This window comes from Harpegnathos saltator, unplaced genomic scaffold (assembly GCF_003227715.2).
Source record: "Harpegnathos saltator strain DR-91 unplaced genomic scaffold, Hsal_v8.6 scaffold54, whole genome shotgun sequence".
In the NCBI taxonomy this organism is placed as follows: Eukaryota; Metazoa; Arthropoda; class Insecta; order Hymenoptera; family Formicidae; genus Harpegnathos; species Harpegnathos saltator.
Window position 1 is genome coordinate 1,394,899 of NW_020230360.1, and position 20,798 is coordinate 1,415,696.

Below are 20,798 nucleotides of genomic sequence, written 5' to 3' on the forward strand. Positions count from 1 at the left end.
TTCTTAAATTGCATTCTTTTTCTTGAAATGCAAAAGTCAAACTCTTCTTCGAAACGAGTAAAAAATCAAAGCAACAATGAAAATACTGTCACTTGAAGTCACAAGAGTGAATGTTTAATTAAAAAAATTGGAGAGTTCTTAATGCATACGAGTGAATTTTCTAATCGATTAGAGTAAATTTGTTCGAGTAGCGGTAAATATATTATACATATTTAATGTTTAATTTCGAATGAAAATATTCACTCGACAATTCAGAGTGAAAGAATTCTGTATGAGTGAAAAGTTACTTCGAATAACTCGATTGTAATTTTACTTTCCGAGCGAAATATCGATCTGGCGATTAGGATAGTCATTTAGAGAGTGCACAATTGATTTTTTACCTAATTTCATGATATTGTTTTACGTTTAATGATTAACAAAGAAATATGTTCAAATGTAATAATTCCCCGAGAAAAAACTTAATCGACTCTTGAAACTTCAGAATCCAAGGAAAGAAAAATGTGCCAAAGAATGGAAAGAATATAATTGCTTTTCAGTATTTGCATTACGATCGAAATTGGAAAAGAAGACGAAACACTTCAAATAGAAAGAGTGCGCATGGCGAGAGTATTCGTTTTAAATCGAAAAGCGAGGAGAAACGCTGTGTGTAAATTATCGCACTGCCACAGAGTATACTCGTGCCGTACATTACAGCGTGGTGCACAAAGATATGACGCAGTCTCACGCTGAGAAAAAAAGCGGTTGGACCAAAAACTCTGCGGACACGTTCGTTCAAAGAAATATCACGTCCATTGAACAAAGTATGTATTGACGTAGCAATATATTGCGCTGATATAGTTGTTAATCGAATCGCCATCATTGAATCAATCGACAACTCATCGTAACAACTATATAAAAAATCATGTATAAATTTTACCTATGTAACCATACATACTTATATATTATATATAATTATATGTTTTTTATTATATGTTATATATATATATATATATAGTACATTACATATCATATATTATATATTTTATAGTATATACTATATATTATATACTGTATATTGTATATTATATATAATTATATAATATAATTGTAAAATATAATTATACTCAACAGCATTTGACATATAATTATATATGAAAAAATATATATATCATTATAATTATATATATATATATATATATATATATAATTATAATGATATATGGATCTACATAGAGATAAAATCCATATATGTAAAATTATGCAGAATAGTCCATATAAGGCTTAACAACTAAATATCTCCAGAATCAAGTGATCAATTTTAATCCTTCAAGTCTTGAATCTCTCATAAATCCCAAAGGTCTTTAAATCTGGGTCAAGACTTAACTTTACTCATCTCCATTGAAGGGTAGAGTGACGATAAACTTTAAAATATCAAATGGGTACTTTAGTCGACAGGGTGACATCGCTATTAGCAACTTTTCCAGCGTCACTTTTGGGATAAAAATATATACTTACTCGATGTTTTTCACAAGGATTTCGCCTATATGAAAAATATCAATATGTGTCAAGCAAAGCTATTAAGTTATTAATCTCTGGTAATCTAATTATTAAGTTCTACGCGGGCCACCTTGTGTGTGATTATATATGCGACCATGTAGAAATAAAATACAAATATATATGTAAGGAACATATAATTATATGTGAGTCAATATTTTATATAATTATAAATTGTTATTATATATAGTTATAAATTGTTATATAAATTGTTTTTCATATATAATTTTATATAATTATATATAAACATTCTTTTCCCGCACAATTTGTTCAATCGACTGAACGAGCGAATTTTTTTTCTGTCCAAACAAAGTTTTATTGACGCCACCCCGTATTTTTCTCGGTGTAGGAGTCAAGATCCTCGAGATCGCAATGAATCGTGAAACGAGGCGTTGCGTCGTACCTTCGTAATTTGTTGCATGTAAGAAAAAAAGAAAAAAACTTAGGCGTGAAAAAATTACGAAAGGAAAATCCAGCGAGCGGAAGACGTGATTGCAAACGTTTGCGCGGTCGCCGATATCGACCGACGAGCGCCGTTCAACCGCGAATATTTCTGAAATCAGTTTATAACCCGAGTTCTGGGGCTAGTCGCGTTAATAAGGTGTTCGCGGAGGCACGACACAATAGATAAAACTGTGAGAACACGCTGCGGTTTGGTCTTGCGGCGATTCATTTGCGACGATCGCGAGGTAAACGGAAACACGGCGATTTTTCGACGTGATAACTCCGCCGAGAATCCGGTGCAAAGATTCAGCCCCGTTTAAACGACTTTCTCGATAGTCCCGATGCTAAGGGCGAAAGGAAATAACATTTAGAGACTACAGATCTCGAAATTTCTTGGAGCGAAAACTTTCTACTCAAAAACTTGAGTTGCCGACGAGCGATGGCCGAATCACTCGAATTCGACGTTTTTTTCTCGCTGTAGATATCTATAATTACGTGTGATTATATATAGCTACGTATAATCAAGATTTATACAAAATTGTTCGTATAAATGAATCCGAGTCAGGAGCTGAAGTGATTCTTCATTCATGATAGAGTGAATTTTCCGCTCTGAATCGCCAAGTTAATACCTTCACTCGAACTTGAAGAGTAAATTTGATGTATATATCCGACCATAAGACGCAGTTTGCGTAAATTTTTCCCAATAAATAAAGTTGCAGCGCTTTGGATCGTCAAGAGGTTCGTTTCTCTTATCGCTGAACTGGTTGCTCTACCTCTCACGCACTGGTTCTCTTTTTTTTCTGAACATATCTCAATACATCTTTTTTTAAGTCCTGAAAGTGCACATTAACTTAGTGATAAAAAACAAACCTATAATCGAAAGGCACTGTGTTTGCGTAGTAGCCGATTTTCATAGCTGCTGATGTAAATATTAGTCCTTTATTATTCTCCTTTTATTTTATTATTTCTTAGTTTATTTCTTGTTTTTTAGTTTATTCCTTCGTTTTATTATTTATCATTTTTGTTTATTATTTAGAGGAAAAGGTAGTATGACCTTGTCAATAACCAATGACTTTGTCAATAATCGATATTTTAAAGTGAGAACTGAATAATTACACTTATCACAGTATTGTTTAATCAATTACAGACTCAAATTTACGTAATATTTATTACTTAGAATGTTATTTATAAAAATTGTATGATTGTAATTTATAAAAATGTTATTTATAAAAATGTGGCAACACAGCATAATGGGCGAGAAAATGGAGTGGTATAATGTGACCTCCCACTAAAACTGATACAAAAAATTGATTTTGTTCAAAATAACACAAAGTGTTTATACACTTTAAATAACACAAGTTACGAAATTATGTATTTATTCAAATTAAACTTTTGAAGAGAAAATAATAATATAATTGCGAATAATATATATAATATAAATAATGAATATAATTGCGAATTTTTAATGTGGATATTAACTTGCTTGGTAGAAAATACAATCTGCCAGAAAGATAGCGGTGTAGTGCAAGCATAAGTGGACAACAATGGACTACAGATTAAAATCGACTTATCGAATAATTACTTTGGCATTAAAACGTCGAAAAAGAGATAATATTTATCGGCACTTTTATGGGGCCACATTAGCAAAATGTCATGCTGTTTCATTTAACTTTGCACAATTTGAAAGATGTGCAGCCGAATAAAGTGTCAAGTGACAAACAAAATACTCAACTGTACATATATTCGTATGATAACACGTTCAAGTTTAAAAATAATGAGGAAACACGTCTGATTAAATGCTAAAATGTACCTTGAAAAACATTTTGAAATGCTCGAAAGTAAAAATGCGTTATAAAAGGTGCTAGCTATCGTGTATTGATATATTAGCGTTGTTGCGCTAACGACGAACTACTAAACAAATGATTCCATAAGTAATAACTGGAATTCGCTACCTAATAACAAAGATATTAAGAGTGGCCATAATACCTACAAGGGCCATAATATCATAAGACACCACCTTCTCCTCTCCTATTTACTTCTTAGTTTATTTTTTTCTTATTTTATTATAATACCCAATATTCTTATTATTATTGGCCACTTTATTACACTGTTGTTTGACAGATAAGGTTAAAAATTAGAGATGTGCAAACTATTCCAATTCGAATCCGAATCCCTATGATTCGAATCCGAACAATTCGAAAATTTTGAATCGTGAAGATTCGAATCAAATATATTAGCGTTTACGCGCATCAGCTACGAAACAAGCCATCTGGACCTGTATATTTGAACCCTTAACTTGTAATTAACTTAACTTATAATTAATAACTTAATTATAAATTACTTCAAACATTTAAATATATATTTTACTTTAAAATGATATTACAATATCAATATTCCCTTCCATATTAAAATCTTCCATCATTATTTGCATGTTTAATAGTCATGTTAAATTTTTTAATGTTTCGATTCGATTCGAATTCGAATTTAAAAAATAAGATTCGATTCGATTCGAATTCGAATTTAAAAAATGAGATTCGATTCGATTCGATTCGATATAAAAATTCTTGATTTGCACATCTCTAATAAAAATATTGTTTTTCTCCGATCCCGCGTTGCAACTATGACAACTGATGTCACGCATATTGTCACTTTGGTTCTTGTCATCATCGGTTATTGCGCAAACGCGTCAGCAATTTCTCTCAATTGCGACAACTTGAAGCGCTGCAATTTCATCAGGTAAAATGTGCGCAACTATTTTATGGCCGAATATACATTGAATTCCTAAACGCTTTGAACGCATTTTTTACGCAGTCAGCAACTTGTTTCTGAAAAATTCCTTAAGATTAAGTTCTCTTGTATCGTACATCCGCAGCCATCCGATCGCATGCACAAGAATATTTTCGCTATCGAGTAAAAATATGACCGTGTCTCACTCGTTTTGAAGTCCCACTCCAAGAAATTGAGAGAGAGAGAGAGAGAGAGAGAGAGAGAGAGAGAGAGAAAGAGAGAGAAAGAGAGAGAGAGAGAGAGAGAGAGAGAGAGAGAGAGAGAGAGAACTAAAATGAATCCTACACGCTAAGATCACACGACTCTATCTAGTTGTCTACCAGATCTAATGACGGCACTATTGATGAGTGTTAGCTTTCTCTCAATCTGGTATATCTTTGATATTAGGCGTATACAAGACACAAAACATATACCAAGAGTGAAGAGTGTGAAATGGAAAAAAACAATGAAGCCAATGAACTCTCTCGCTTCGTAACATAGTAATCGAGAAAATCGATAAAGTCGGTTTGATTCATGCCAGAGATTCAGGCGCGTATTAATCGGTCGTAATCTGAAACTGTCTCACGTGAGATACTCGGATCGAAATTTAGAGTTAGGCCTGAGACTTTGGGTTAACTTGCATACCCACGTGACGAATTATGCTTGCGACGGCGATTCAACCGGAAAATTCGCATCCAACTTTAAGCCCCGATCCGGGTATTCCTCGAGACGAGTCCCAGGCAACGGCTATTAATACAGACCTTAGAGAGTCTTAGAGAGACTTTACATTAGAGAGTTCCTTAGAGAAGAGGTACGAAAAAAAGGTACAAAATAAAAAGAACGCCGCGTGATAAAGTGCGGGCAAACAGGGTGAAGGACTAGCGGCAAGAATGAAAAGAAAACTGCGTTCGATCCGGGAAACGAGAGATTTACATGTTGGGTCACATGGTTCTCAGCGGCTTCCCGCGCAGCGTCTTCTTCCTCCAGCCAGATGGACTGTGGAAACAACATTAGTACACTGTCAGTCAGGCCTGTCCTCTTGCTACCAGCCCACTACGACTACTCGCTACTATTGCTCGCGACATTCATCGTCCTAGGCAGTCTTCAGCCGTTCTCGAGGCCCGTGGAGCGCGCCCGGGATTCGCGTCTCAAATTCATCGTCTAAGTTTACTACGGGCACAGCGAGAGAGACACGTCGATATCCGTCAGCAGCGATCGCGATTAAGCCACTTTGGTAAATATACTTAAGGGACTCATATCTAATAGTCTTGATGTCTGCATATATTATTGAACTCACCCTTCTGAGTAACATTCAAAAGGTTTTAGCTCATTGTTTATTAAAATATTACTAATCAAAGGAGTCTCACAAGTGCAGCCTATTTTTCCGACATAGTGTAAGTTAAAAATGTTAAACGGCACATATGAACGGGGGAAAGGCAGAGCCTCTCCCACCCTCGAAAAAAATCCAGTCTAACCTAACCTAATCTAATCCAATTTATTATATCTTTGTATATTGTTAGACATTGTTGAAAAGGTCCCTTTAAAACCCACTTATGCGAAGAAGAAAGCTAAAAGTTGATGCTTTTGTATGCCATTAACGAAAATTAAGAAAAAAATTTGCTACCGGTGCTACAGCGGCATCAAAACCCTCGAAATTGTCGTTTTTAACAATTTTTCGCCATTTTTCTCAAAATTGTGACGTGGTAATCAAATTTAGACAACGGATTCGTGCTCAACAGACAAAAATACATTGGAAATGACTATTCATACTCATGTTATTGGAAAGATTTGCAAATTGTTGCCTCAAGATTTGCGGCAGAACGCCCCGGAGCCGGAATTTATCATGGGCAAAATCGGGCATTGAATACAAAGGATCTAAAGAATTTTCCTTCTAATATAACTAATTTTCACATGCTCTTTCTATTTATAACATCCGTTTTTGAAAGTAGTTCTTACAACTTGGATGGGTCCCTTGTAAGCTTTTTTCGGGAAAGAAGTGCAGTCTCTCGCCTACTTATAACTTTTTAACTTTAACTTTTTAACTCACACTCGGAAAAATAGGCTCTATTTATGGAATTTCTTTTGTTGATAACTTTTTAATAAATAATGTGTGACAGCTGAAACCTGTTAAATGTTACTCAAGATGGTAAGTCCTATAATATTGGGTTGGCAAATAAGTTGGTTCGGTTTTTGTTTCAGTGTAAGTTTTATGCGGATTTGCTTTTCTTTTCTCAGCGCTATCGTGCAAATCGAATACACATTTGAAAGGTTATGTTTCACTATTGATGTTGTGCTGTGTTTGGTTTGGCTAACATCAGTATTGTATGTGCTGCGTAGCTGTGAACATGGAAATAAATAACGTGCATTATCGTCACATTTTGCTCTATTATTTTTAAAAAGGCAAACGAGCTGCGGATGCTCATAAAAAGATATGCCGTGTGTATGGAGATGATGCCTTAACAGAGCGCGTATGTCAAAAGTGATATGCCAATTTCCGTTCTGGAGATTTCGACGTCAATGATGCGCCCCGCTCCGGTCGTCAGACCGAGATTAATTCAAGTGACATTAAGGCTATCGAAGTAAATCCATCCTAATCGGTACAAGAGATTGCTACGACATTGAATATATCCCACACAAGCATAGAAAAGTATTTGCGCCAGCTGGGATACGTTTCTCGGCTTAATGTTTGAGTGCCGCATCAATTAACCGAGACTAACTTGACCACATATCCATCTGCAATTCGCTACGGAAACGCCAAGAAAACGATCCTTTTTTGAAACGAATGGTGACGGATGACGAAAAATGGGTCGTCTACGATAATGTAACGCATAAAAGATCATGGAGACATAGCAGCGAGCCACCGCAAACAACCTCGAAGGCGGGATTGCATCCGAAGAAAATAATGCTCTCCGTATGATGGAATTTCAAGGGTGTTATCTATTACGAACTGTTACCGTCAGGCAAAACGATTGATTCAACTGTATACTGTTCGCAATTAACGAAATTGAACCAAGCAATCCGTACAAAACGTCGAGAATGGACAAATCGCAAGGGTGTCATCTTCCACCACGGCAACGCCAGACTTCATATATCATTGACCACTCGGAACAAATTGCTTCAGCTTGACTGGGATGTTTTGCCTCATCTGCCGTATTCACCAGATCTTGCCCCTTACGATTATCATTTATTCTGGTCACTGCAGAACTCTATGAATGGGAAACCTTCAAGGATGAAGAGGCCGTTAAAAACCACCTGGATTGGTTTTTCACCGATAAGCCCCAGACGAACGCGGCATCATGAAATTGGTGGAAAGATGGCTAGAGCTCATCGATAAAGATGGCCAATATATAATTGATTAAAATTTATCTTGTGTATCAAAAAATTGTGTTTTATTCTACTCTAAAAAACCGAACAAACTTATTTGCCAACCCAATATACGTTAATATCAAAACCACTGGAGGTGAATTCCCTAAACAGCATATTTACCCTCGCTTTACTTTCATTAGAGACCCCGAGTTGTTACCGGCTATCCATAGAGTCGCGGAAATCGACGAAGATCCGTGAGAAAAAGATACGCTGATCGCTCCAACCGAGCGTCAACTTCGACTCGTCGCCAAATCGAATCTACACTTAGCAGCCCCGCAGCCTGTGAACGAACTTCACCTGTTGACGACTCATCGTCACGATTCCCCCACCTGCCCACCGTCTCACTACTCGTTTATTTTACAGCGCAAGCGAGCTTTGCAATCAACCGATTTATCCGGCCGTTGCCGATGACATACGCGACGGAGAGTATCGCCGATATAAGCGACAACTACCTGAAGGCTGGTGTAGCTGGAGTAACTCCTCTTAGCGCCGAAACGGAAGCCGCGCTCATGCTCGTGCACGTGCCGATGTCTCAGCAATAGTGCTCGCATGACGACCGGCCTGTCTTCGGCGAGGATCAGCTCCTCGACGACCATCTGCTCGACCACCCTGTAGGCCAGTCCCGGCAGGTCCTTCTCCTCCAGGTCGAGCAGGACCACGCCGGTCTCTAGGCAACGGCGGAGATTCAACAGCGAGTGGAAGCTGAGCGAGGCTACGTGAGGTCTACCCCACCTATCGGCACCCTCCTCGACATCCTCTTCGTACTTGATCCAGCGCGCGGTTTCCCTCCATTCGCGCTCCTCGCCCATGCCATGCAGTTCGTCCAGCTGGACGAACACTTCGTGCGGTGAGTGATCGTACATCTTCTTGAATGTGTCGTGAGGGATACCGCCCTCCTTCCGCCGACCGATCTGCACCACCGAATGGGCCGCTTTGTGTCGGCGCATGCCGCGCGGGTCGTCGCTGCGGTGCGATTCCAGGTCGTCGATGTCGAGTTCCTGCAGAGTGCTCGCCTCCTCCGGCTGGACGCTGACCCGACGGGTCAGCAGGCCCGAGCTGTCCGGTAAACCGGCGCCTGAACGTTTCCGCCATTGCGGGTCCTCCTGCAGGGAGTACTTGCGAGACTTGTGGTGATGGCGTCTGAAACAGTGGTGAAGTAGCCGATTAACACTTTATATGCGTGCGATGGAATATTCCGTTTTTTTCTGTCTGTGCTTTTTTCTTGTAATGCTTCCACACAACTGAAAGATTCTCAATTTCAGACCGAAGAACGGTATTATCGATCTGCAAGGCGGATTCATCTCATCGAAATCTGAATCGTTGTAAAAGTAAACGCGAAATTTCCGTCGCCCGCATAAGAAAGTGTTAACACACGTTGAGACATTGAATTTCCGCTGATCATTGTGATCGGCTCGACTCGAGACCGAATCGCCAAGTACGCGGTAAATATTGGGTTGTTTGGAAAGTAATTTCGGATTTTTCAAATAGATGGTATTAGTTGCCTTTTTAAGCAGTTAACCTTATTCTAAATCAGAAAATTATTTTACATTTTTACAACGCACATTTCAAGCTTCATTTGAAAAAAAGTGGTTTTGAAATCTGTCAAATTATTTTTGTTTGGCGTCGTACCAAAAATGGAAAACCAACGTGAGCATTTTCGTCACATTTTGTTTTTTATTATCGTAAAGGCAAAAATGTAGCGCAAGCAAGAAAAAAATTGTGTGCTGTGTATGGAGAAAATGTATTGACTGAACGCCAGTGCCAAAATTAGTTTTGGAAATTTCATTCTGGAAATTTAGACCTCAAAGATGCACCATGTTCTGGAAGGTTCTGCCAGTTCAGGCTGATGAAGACCAAATAAAGGCATTGATAGACGCAAATCGTCGTCATTTAACAACACGAGAAATTTCTGAGTGATTGAATTTATTGAACTCGACCGTGCATGAGCATTTGAAACAATTTGGTTTCAAAGCTCGATATTTGGGTTCCACACGTTCTCAAAGAAAAATATTTGATTCGTCGCATTATCATCTGCGATTTGCTGTTGAAGTGTGAAGAAAACGATCCATTTCTGAAGCAACTCAACATGGGGATGAAAAATGGATTGTGTATAACAATATTAAACGTAAAAGATCATGAAGAGGACGTGATGAACCAGCTCAAAGCACATCGAAAGCTGATATTCATCAAAAGAAGGTGATGCTCTTTGTTTGGTGGAATTAAAAAGAAATGGTTTCTTTCAGCTGCTACCAAACAACCAAACGATTGATTCGAATGTGTATTTTCATCAATTAGACAAATTGAGTGATTCCATCAAGCAAAAAAGACTAGAATTGGCGAACAGAAAAGGTGTTGTGTTTCATTAAGATAATGTCAGACCTCATGCAAGTTTAATGACTCGCCAGAAGCTGTTAGCGTTTGGATGGGATTTGCTATCACATCCACCATATTCACGTGATCTGGCACCATCCGATTATCACTTGTTTCGGTCACTGCAAAATTCCTTGGATGGTAAAAATTTCTATTCAAATGAATGTCAAAAACCATTTGATTCAGTTTTTTGCTAATAAGGACCAGAAGTTCTACGAGCGTGGCATCATGTTATTACCTCAAAGATGGCAAAAAGTGTTAGACAAAATAGCCAATACTTAACAGAATAAAACTTTTCTTTTTATTAAAAATATCGTCTTTCATTTTTATGCAAAAAACCGAAATTACTTTCCGAACAATCTAATAAATGCAATTCGCGATGCATGATATGTCACTCAGTTGGGCATTAAGGTTAGAATCGCCGACGATTAATTACGCGACCTACTTTTATTGCAGCTATCGAAATGACGTGTCATTGAAAATAATGTATTATGAAAAGATAATAATGTATTATGAAATGTATTATGAAAAGGTGGTCATATTTATTCAATTATTTTTTGTTTCATTCCATGTCCATGTTTAAAATATAAAGTGCATCGTTATTTTATAAAAATTCGAGTAATTTAAAAGAAATTACAAACTAGTCGAAAAGTTTGAAGACGTTCGGTGTGATTTGGTGTCAATCGATTAAAATTTCAATTGACCAAAATATCCGGCAAAAATCAATAAACAAAATTAATTAATCGTCATAAATATAAAAATATTTACTTTAAATTATTATATTATTATTAATTCATTTATATTAAACTGATTATATTGTATTAAATACCACTATTAAATTATTAATTTTAATTATTAATTTTACATGGACATCCTGTTAATATTCGTACAATTAAATTTTATTACATTAAATGAATTATGAATAACTCAATTTACTAGTGAAATTAATTGTTAATTAATGTATAATCAAAATAATCGACCGAAGCAATTGTACATATATGTAATCATAATTTATTCCATAATTTATCCCATGTTCCAATTTTAATCGGTCAATCAAAATTTCAATCGATTAATGTCGAACGAGGTGAAGGTTTTTATTGGCTGTATATTTAATCCGCTGTGTGCACATTTGTGGAGAGGAGAAGGAGTTGCGTTTTATGCGTAAACTCACGAGATGTATTATCAATATTAATGCATAGCGGTTATTAAAACAAATAATTAAAATTATCAAAATCTCTTGTACGTAGATAACACAATAACTCGAAATTCTAAAAGTTTATGCGAGAGTCAAAGTTGACTTGAGTTCGACCTCTTGCTTTCGCGAAGTGTCTTTCCAGTACGAAGCACGCTGAGGCCTCCGACACATCTAAACGGAGCCGCTGGTGGATATAATATTTCGCTTTTTTTGTTTTAGCACGTTTTATGAATCATCATCTAGGACTCGGTACCGCTCCGTGCCGGAATTGTCACGCCGCATATCCGCATAGGGCTCGTTGTCCGGGATGGTACGAAATAAAGGTCGGCCGTTTCGTGTTCATAATTGCGCGGTTTATACGGTGCAAATACGGAGCCCGTAAAATTGTGACATGAAATGCGCGACCGTCAGATTTAAACTTTCGCCTAAGTATCGAAGATGATCCAGTTTTCGTGCCCGTAATATCCGCGACAGACACGACAGCCGAAATGCGCTCGTCTCGGCTTCCTGCATTATCATCGCCCTTAGAAGGGAGGAATTTCCATCGCGACTATCACCGTGACGGAAATAGTCCGTCTCTTCACTCGAGACGCTCGAACGTGCTAATTTCATTTCGATCCTCTCCCTTTGCCCCTGTGTCCGCCCTCTTTCACCGCCTCTTTCGTTCTCCGCGAGAGCTCTAATCCGGCCTAATCGAGTCTAATCGAGTCAAACCGACTTGTATAAAGTGACTTTCCCCGAACAATTAATCTATAAATAATCGGAACAATCTAACCGACAATTAACACCCAGTTATCGAAAAGTCGTCGATAGAACGTTATTACTACGGCATTGAATGACGTATCACGTTTTCTAATATGTAGGATAGTTTTTAACGTTGTATTAATATAACAATCATCATCACCATTGTTATCATAACACTTCGACATTTTCGGAACATTTTTACAATATTCAACGAGATCGTATTATCCAGTAGTATATTTTCAAAATATATATTTAAAATGTCAAGCGGAAATGTTCAAAGGACACACATAAAAATCAACATTTTCAGATATTGATTCAATGTTCTTTGTTTCTTAGGTTAACAGAATTGCCAACTGTGTAACTCATCGACTAATAATATTCAAAAAGATTCATAATTCTCTATGCATTAACAGGGTAGAACATTTAATACTCGACTAATAATATTTTGAAACAGAGTTTATAGACACAAAACACGACAGTTTCCCTCTTGTTTCAATAACAAACTGTCCTCTAGCTTGTTAACGATTCTGCCGACTAACTTAATCGTCGATTGGTTTACTAAGAATTCATATAAAATCATTCTTACATGTTTTTATCTCTATAACCGATTATAATCTTCGTTGACTAAAACATCTGACAATCAATAAATAAAATAAATTAATTGTCATATATATTGTATATTAAATCATATTATCATCAACTCGCGCATATTAATTATTATAATATATTAAATACTATTATTATATTATTTAATATAATATAATATTAATATTTAAATATTATTATTAACAATATTATTTTCGAATTGTTAATTTTAATTATTAATTAAATATGAGTATCATATTAATATTCACGCTATTAAATCTTATTAGATAAATCAGTGATAAATCATGACAAAAAAAAAGATAAATAATCCTAGATAAATCAATGTTTAAAATTGGCATTTCAGTCAGGCCTTAAATGCTCTATTTTGCCAGCGTGTACAAAATTATAAAAAAGGAAGGTCCATCAAAGCGTTTTTTGCCTTTACAGAGTTTTCAAAAAACAATTTTTTTTTTATTATATTTTTATATTATATGGTCACTAGGAATATCTAAAATAACCATTAGATGAGAAAAATCTTGATTCATAAAGCCAAAATTAATTATTAGTCTAGGCGTATCATTGGTAACTAAATCTTTTCATGACTAATAAGTAGACTGATAAAATATTTTCACTATTATATTTTCCTGCCATCATATTAACGTCATTCTAACCCATCAAGAGTTTTTGAAAATAGTATAGATAATGCTGCCTACTATGCTAGTATAGATAATGCTGCCTATTTCTTCATTTGTCCTATTGAACAGATGAAGGAAGATGAAGAAGAATCATTGAATTCTGGGCAATCATCACCAGAAGATGCTTAAGAATCGCGATCATAGTGTTTAATATATCCGAAAAGAAGACAGAAAACAAAAAACAACAAGGACAAAAAAACAAAAAATAAGAAACAAAATAAATAAATTAAAATAAAAGTTTTCACTATAAGCCTATTTATTTTCATCTTGAGAACGATATATGTATTGTAACCTAAATTAACATCAATCCTCTTTTACTGCCAGCCCTAAATATGATATAAAATAAATGGTGGAAATGTTACGACCAATTTGATGTATTATCTAGTAATTCTTCCCGATGAAATTTATATAATCCAGAACAAAATTTAAAATTGAAATGTGAAATGTCGGTAGAACACGCACTGTCTGATACACATTTTTCAATAGTTGGCGATGTACGAATTTCATCGACTTTATAGCCACCAAGTTTCTATCGTGATGGAATTCGGCAACCGCCTAATAAATGGCGTAAGATCATCGATAACAACGGAGAATATTTCATTAATTAATTTTGTTCTTTTGATTTTTAAATAAAAATTGAAAATTATTGAAAATCGGAAAGAATTAACTACTAAACCTTATATACGTGTTATTTGAGAGGAGAAATAGTCTGAACGTAAATAAACAGGATTGACCTTTTTATCAACTGAACGTCGACTGGATCGCAGTAAAAGGGTTGATATGACGGCAGAGAAGAGTATAATGAACAAAAATATATTATTAATCCACTTATTAGTTATGAAAAGGGTTTAGTTATATACACAGTGTAATATACCTAGACCAATAATTAATTTTAACTTGATGGATCGAGTTTTTCTTTCATTTTGGTTATTTGTGACATTTCTAACGATTATAATATAAAAACAAATGATTATAATGCAAAAAACATTTTTGAGAATCCTGTGGGAACAAAAAAATGCCCTTATCAACCCTCCTGCTTTGTTGCTTATCGCCAAGCTCTCATGGTATTCAGCTCCATATAAAAAAAATGAAACCCAGTCAGCGAGTCTTACTTGTGCTCGTGTTTCTGGTGTCGTCGACACTTCCGGTCCTCCTCGTGGCCACTGGGTGTAGTATCCGCCGGCGCTTCCGGAATCTGCGCGCATGGTGCCTCCTCTTCCTTGATCTTCTCGAACTGCACTCGCGGGCTGCCGACGGACGGGCTATCGCTGAAACCAGAAGCTGCCCTCTCGGAAATCGGCGCTTCGCTCTCGCTGCTGATTACGTTCTCAGTTTCCTCCGCCGTTTCTTCGTCAACCTCAGCTTCGACCTCGGTCGTGCCGGCCGGCTGCAGCACGTTGTTAATTCCGTCGACTTCCTGCAGTTCGTTGCTCCTCGGCTGTGCGTTACTGTGCTCCTCCTCGGTAGACACTTCCGCCGCCGATCCTTCACTAGGTGACATCGCGAAGAATAGCGTTTGAGATTCGCCGTCAGCGTCGGCAAAAAAGTTCCCCTGTCTAATCTAATCGAGACTTGTCTCGAGATGAGGAAACTCACGGAATTCGATGGGACGTCGCGGTAGTTAGAGCGAGAACTTTCCTCGCATCTTAGGAGTTTGCCTCTCAAAGTTACACACGCGTAAGAAGTTTCAAGGATCGCCGGAAATATCGAATTAGCCGCGCACATGTGTATTCGGGTAGTAATGAGAATCGATCGCGCTTGCCCGTATACTATGTACTTAGCACGAGAGGATACATCGCTTCATCTAGGAGGCTTTTAGGGCTTTGAAACTGGCGAAAGGGAGATTCAAGTACGATTTACGGTGGACACTTTACTGAATCCCTCTCCTTTACACCTATTTGTGTTTACGGCGGACAAGAAGGACGCCCGCGCGTGACTTCTGAAATGTCCTGTATACTGTGAAGGGTAACTTACGGTGAAAGGTGCCGCCGCATAGATCTGGAATGCAGGCTCTTCAGGGGCATGTGCGGGTGAGGGTAGCTCTTTTTCCGATGTTCTGTCGAGGATTTACCAAGAAAATGAATCAGATGTAAAATATAAAACATAAAATATATAAAATAAATATTAAATATATAAAATAAATATATAGTTCCTCTTTCGTCCGGAAATCTTAGTTCGTTTAACTAAATAAGGATAAGATGAAAACTCGAGGACGAGTAACAATGTTTCTGTTATCGCGATCGGAAAAATTCCTCCGCTGGATATTCCGCTTCTTTAAAAGGAGGGCATATATAGTCCTGAACAAAAATTTACCGAAATCTATTATAAAAATTGCAAACAATTCCAATATAATTTGATATAATTGTACTTTGAAATTTCACCTTGGCGAAATTCGAATTTAGTTATTATGATTTTCCGGAAAATTGTCTGAAAATTTCTGTATTTATAGATTTTGATTTCTCGAGAAAATGCATGTCCTTAAAAAACTCGTTTGAGCTAACGAATTACTTCGATTGAGAAAACAATTAACCAAATAGAAAACGATGGACATATATCGTCCTGAAAAAAAAAGATATCGAAATGTAAAAAGCAAAAGAATTTTCCGGAAAAAGTCATAATACCGAAATCTGAATGTCGCGACAATCTTCCGGTTTTATCGAAATATTGGAAATGTCGAAATAAGCAAAATATTGTCTCATTTTTATAGCCGCATGCATTAATTTATTAATACGAATACAGCAACCCAAGGAGAACAACAGGTCACGATAATATCAAAATGATGTCATTTTGACTTTAAATAGTCAATTTTTCATCAAGACTCTATATGCAGTAATGTCAAGATGATGTCATTGTGATGTCGTCGATATATATCAATACATTGGAGGCATCGATATACATGGTATGACATTGATTATAAGTTGCCAACCCGAAATGTGAAGGTAGATTGGGTTAAGATAAACATAAAAGTCCCATACCGTTTTGCGAGATTCGCAATAATTATCGAATTATTAATGACAGAAATCTGAGGAATGGGAGCGCGCCGACATAGATAATTGGAGAAGCGTTGCAGCTGCTTAGGCCGCAGCACGGCCCAGTTGATCCAGAAACTGTTGCCGGTGCGCGGCGAAGGGAAAGACAATGCGCTGCTATTCGTTGTTTTATCTCGCCTACGTCTCGCCGCACGCCGCCAACAGTTGCTGGATCGAGTGGGCCGCGCTGCGGCCTGAGTAGCTGCAACATTTTTCCAATCATTTACGCCGGCGCGCTCCCACTCCTCAGATTTCTGTTATTAATAACTCAATAATTATTGCGAATTTCGCAAAACGGTATGGGACTTTTATGTTTATCTTAACCCAATTTATCTTCACATTTCGGGTTGGCAACTTATAATCAACCACCCTGTATATCCTTTCTATCCTTCTTTATATCCTTGAAATAATAAGAATTGTTTTCATTGGCAACTGACAATTTTTATAATGACTTTTTATATTATGGACACATTTCACTTCAAAACTATTATTTGATTTATATTTGAGTTATATGGTTTTTTGATAGATGATTTGATAGATGATAGAATTTCAAGAGCAAGTAATTCTAAATTATATACAAGAACTGTCAGCAAAGATAGATTGGCAGAACATTGGGATTTCTCAAATTTTGCACGAGTTTCCCGATACCGATTGTTTTAACCGACCTGAAGAGTTCTCCTCCTTGCCACTGGCAACTGAGGAATCTTTTGCAGGCTTTGATTGTTATTTAGATAATAAAGTATTTTATGGTTATATGGTGAGTTCTCTATCACCATTCATAATGCAAGTACTATTATATGTTCATTGAGTACTTTGATTGACTTTTTCTGTGATGCAGCTTAAATATTTGTTACGAAAGGGGAAAGGAGAGACAACCTCTTTCTTCACTTACTCTATTTTGTCAATTCTACTCAGAAATAATCTGGCACGGTTCATTAGTTGGAAGGGTTGGAAGGATCAAGCTCAGTTTTGAGAAATTCAAAGTAAAAAATCTAGTAGAAGGTAAATGAATATCATATTGCTTTTTAAAAAGTTTTAAAAAATTTTAAAAGTTTTGAAAAATTTTCTAACTTTTTAACTTTGCTTTTTCCATATATAAACATGTACATAAATGTGCACATAATATATGTATATTAAACCTCTTCTTTATTTTTCTCAAATAGATGTTTGCTTGAAGAAATTTTCTAACATACAGATTTCGGTATTTGAAGATCATATGAAATGATGGTTCAATACCTCCATGCAACGATCAGACTAAATTAAGTTCTTTTTTGGGATCTGTTTACATTTTTAAAGTGCAAAATATTTGTAAGTTAAACTGGCTGTGTCTATGTTTGAGATCTTCTTTAATTCTTTAATTCTCCCAAAGTTTAATTAATAAATAGTATTTAGAGTTATTAGATTTTGAAAACTATACTGAAGTTTCTTTGTTTTTGGAAAAAGTGATACTAATAGTTTTTTCAGATTTTCTTTAATATTAATATAGTTTACTAATATAGTTTATAATTTCTTCTTTAAGAAATAATATATATTATACATACTATGTATTACAAACGCACTGTAATAAAAAATAATTATAATTATTTGTCATTGTTATCTTATCACCTATAAATTACTGATACTACTTTTGCGCAATATTGAATACAACGGTATATATTAGTCACAATGACATCAAAATGACGTCCAATTATAGTCATTTTTATTCTCGGTTTGATGTCATAGTGACTTCTGCTGTTTTGATGTTTTTTGACGTCATTTTGATATTATCATGACTTTTTGTTCTCCTTGGGAATAATGTATGCAAATGTAATGTAAATTACTACACTTGATTAATACATTTGTTTTCGAGATAATGATTTTTCTCCACAATTCTCGCACATTATAAGAAAATTGCATTTCAGGATTCATTGTCTCGATATTCGGACTCCGATATTAAAACTTTTCGGGGAATTGTCCCAATTTCCGAATTTCCAGATTTTATTTACGTAGGACAATGCATATCCCCTCCTAAAAACCTCCTAGAGGAACCTTTTCGTTCTTGCAACCAAATTTTTGTCTTCAAATAACGATCAAATCAATTACACGAACTGCATTTTTTCTTGCAACACTAAAAACAACACACTAAAAAAGTTATTTTTGAGAAATAATTAATTATCTTTTATCGTTACTCAAAAAATAAAAAAAATCGTTCCCGTTACATTCTTCACCAAGTTTTAGAAATCTTTCTTTTGGGAATTGTTTCTGTTTACATTCTATGTAATATATCCTACTTTTACAAGATAACAAGATAAAATTATTGACTGTATTCTCTCTCTCCCTCTCTCTCTCTCTTTCTCTCTCTCTCTCTCTCTCTCTCTCTCTCTCTCTCTCTCTCTCTCTCTCTCTCTCTCTCTCTCTCTCTCATTACCATCATTCCAAAAATATAATTGTGCTACCGTTAACGTGAATGAGGAAAATAACAATAATAATTCTTATTGACAAAAAAATAATGAGAAAGTAATAATAATTGTTATTGACAAAAAAATAATTTGTGACGGCGTTACGTGCAATACATTATTTCTCAACCATGGAGGAAAGTAATTTGTAACATTAACAACATTCGTAACATTACATTTCCTTTTAATACTTATTTCCCAATCTTGATCTCGCCATTTTCGATCCGAAGCAAACCCGAAGAGTCGATGACCCGAAGAGTAATATGAGAAAAATCTCGATAACACGACAGTCTCGACTTACGATTGAAGTCGCGATCGCCATATCGCGATGGCGGTCCGCGATCGCGATCTCGATCCGATCCAACAGACTCCGTAGGCGAGCCAAGCCGGGCTACGTCGAATTTTTCTCCTGCGTCCATCGCGAAGACCTTCTCCATCTCCTCATCGAGTTCCGGTCCCGTTTCCGCGCCATGCCCGTCGACCTGCGCCAAAAGATGCAAATAAATTTATATATTATATGGTATATAATCATATATTATAAATTATATACGTATCATACATCATATGTCATATCATATATTATATATCATATGTCATACATCATATATCATACAGGATGTTCCACAGGAAGTTGCTAAAACTAAACGATTAGTTTTCTCTTCGAAGACTTTAGAACGGGTCTTAAGGTTAATGGTCGTTTGCATTTTTATCGTCTGCACTTTTATTCTGGTTGTGGTAAAAGCAAGAAGGAAAGGTCTATCTATCGAGTACTTCTTTTCTAAAGGAAAAGTATATTGTAGTGCATATAGGAGGTTTCGTATTAAATACGAGACATATAAAATTACGAGCAAAAATACACTAAAAAGATTAGAATTCATTAATTATTTAAACTTAGATTACGTCCTTCCAACAGAATTCATTAATTATTTATTAGAATTCATTATTAGAATTATTAGAATTCATTATTAGAATTATTAGAATTCATTAATTATTTAAACTTAGATTACGTCATTCCAATTTTTGGTAGTAAATCTCCATTAAAATAATTTCTGTGTTGTTTTTAACAGAATTATCAATAATTTAATATCCAAAACCGTAGGCACGATCTACCAGGTCCTTCTGTGTCTGTAGCCATAGAAGAAAATATTGAAGGAATTAAAAATTATTTTGGACAAAATCCAAATGCTTCCAGTCGGAAAGCTGCTCTTCAAGCTCTTCAAATAACAAAAACGATACACAGGATTTTAAAACATTTCCTCAACATGCATCCGTATAAAATAATATCTCATCAACTGCTAATCAATCGCATTATGAAACGTATGGAATTTTGCAAAACAATAAATGGAATGTTTGAAGATGGAAATCTTGATGAAAAATTAATAATTTGCACGGACGATGCATATTTCTGACTAAAGGCTTATGTGAATAAGCAAAATTATCGATTTTGGAAGTCAGAAAATCCTTAAAGGCAATTATTATGCCGTAAATTCAAAAACAGTACCAAATTTATTAGCAGTTATTAAAAACGTCGTCGATAATATTAAAGACGACATGTTAGAAAAAGTTTTTACGAGTTTCCGTAAAAAGAAATTGAATATTATACAAATTCAGACGGTGCGCACTTTGAAAATGTGTT

The 20,798-nt window shown here is 35.8% G+C and overlaps 1 protein-coding gene across 6 annotated transcripts in view; it reads right to left on the reverse strand.

Moving 5' to 3' along the window:
• The window catches only part of Ae2 (anion exchange protein Ae2), a 94,452-nt gene that overhangs the window by 6,040 nt on the left and 67,614 nt on the right, over window positions 1-20,798 (reverse strand). For 5 of the 6 annotated variants that reach the window (XM_019843808.2, XM_019843809.2, XM_019843805.2 and 2 more), the window contains 5 exons: window positions 19,464-19,644; window positions 15,673-15,754; window positions 14,811-15,188; window positions 8,562-9,249; window positions 5,677-5,739 (listed from right to left, as the gene is read on the reverse strand). In XM_019843808.2, the coding sequence (XP_019699367.2) occupies window positions 5,677-5,739; window positions 8,562-9,249; window positions 14,811-15,188; window positions 15,673-15,754; window positions 19,464-19,644 (1,392 nt within the window). The remainder of the gene's footprint in view (window positions 1-5,676; window positions 5,740-8,561; window positions 9,250-14,810; window positions 15,189-15,672; window positions 15,755-19,463; window positions 19,645-20,798) is intronic. The other variant, XM_025303337.1, reaches the window with a different exon arrangement.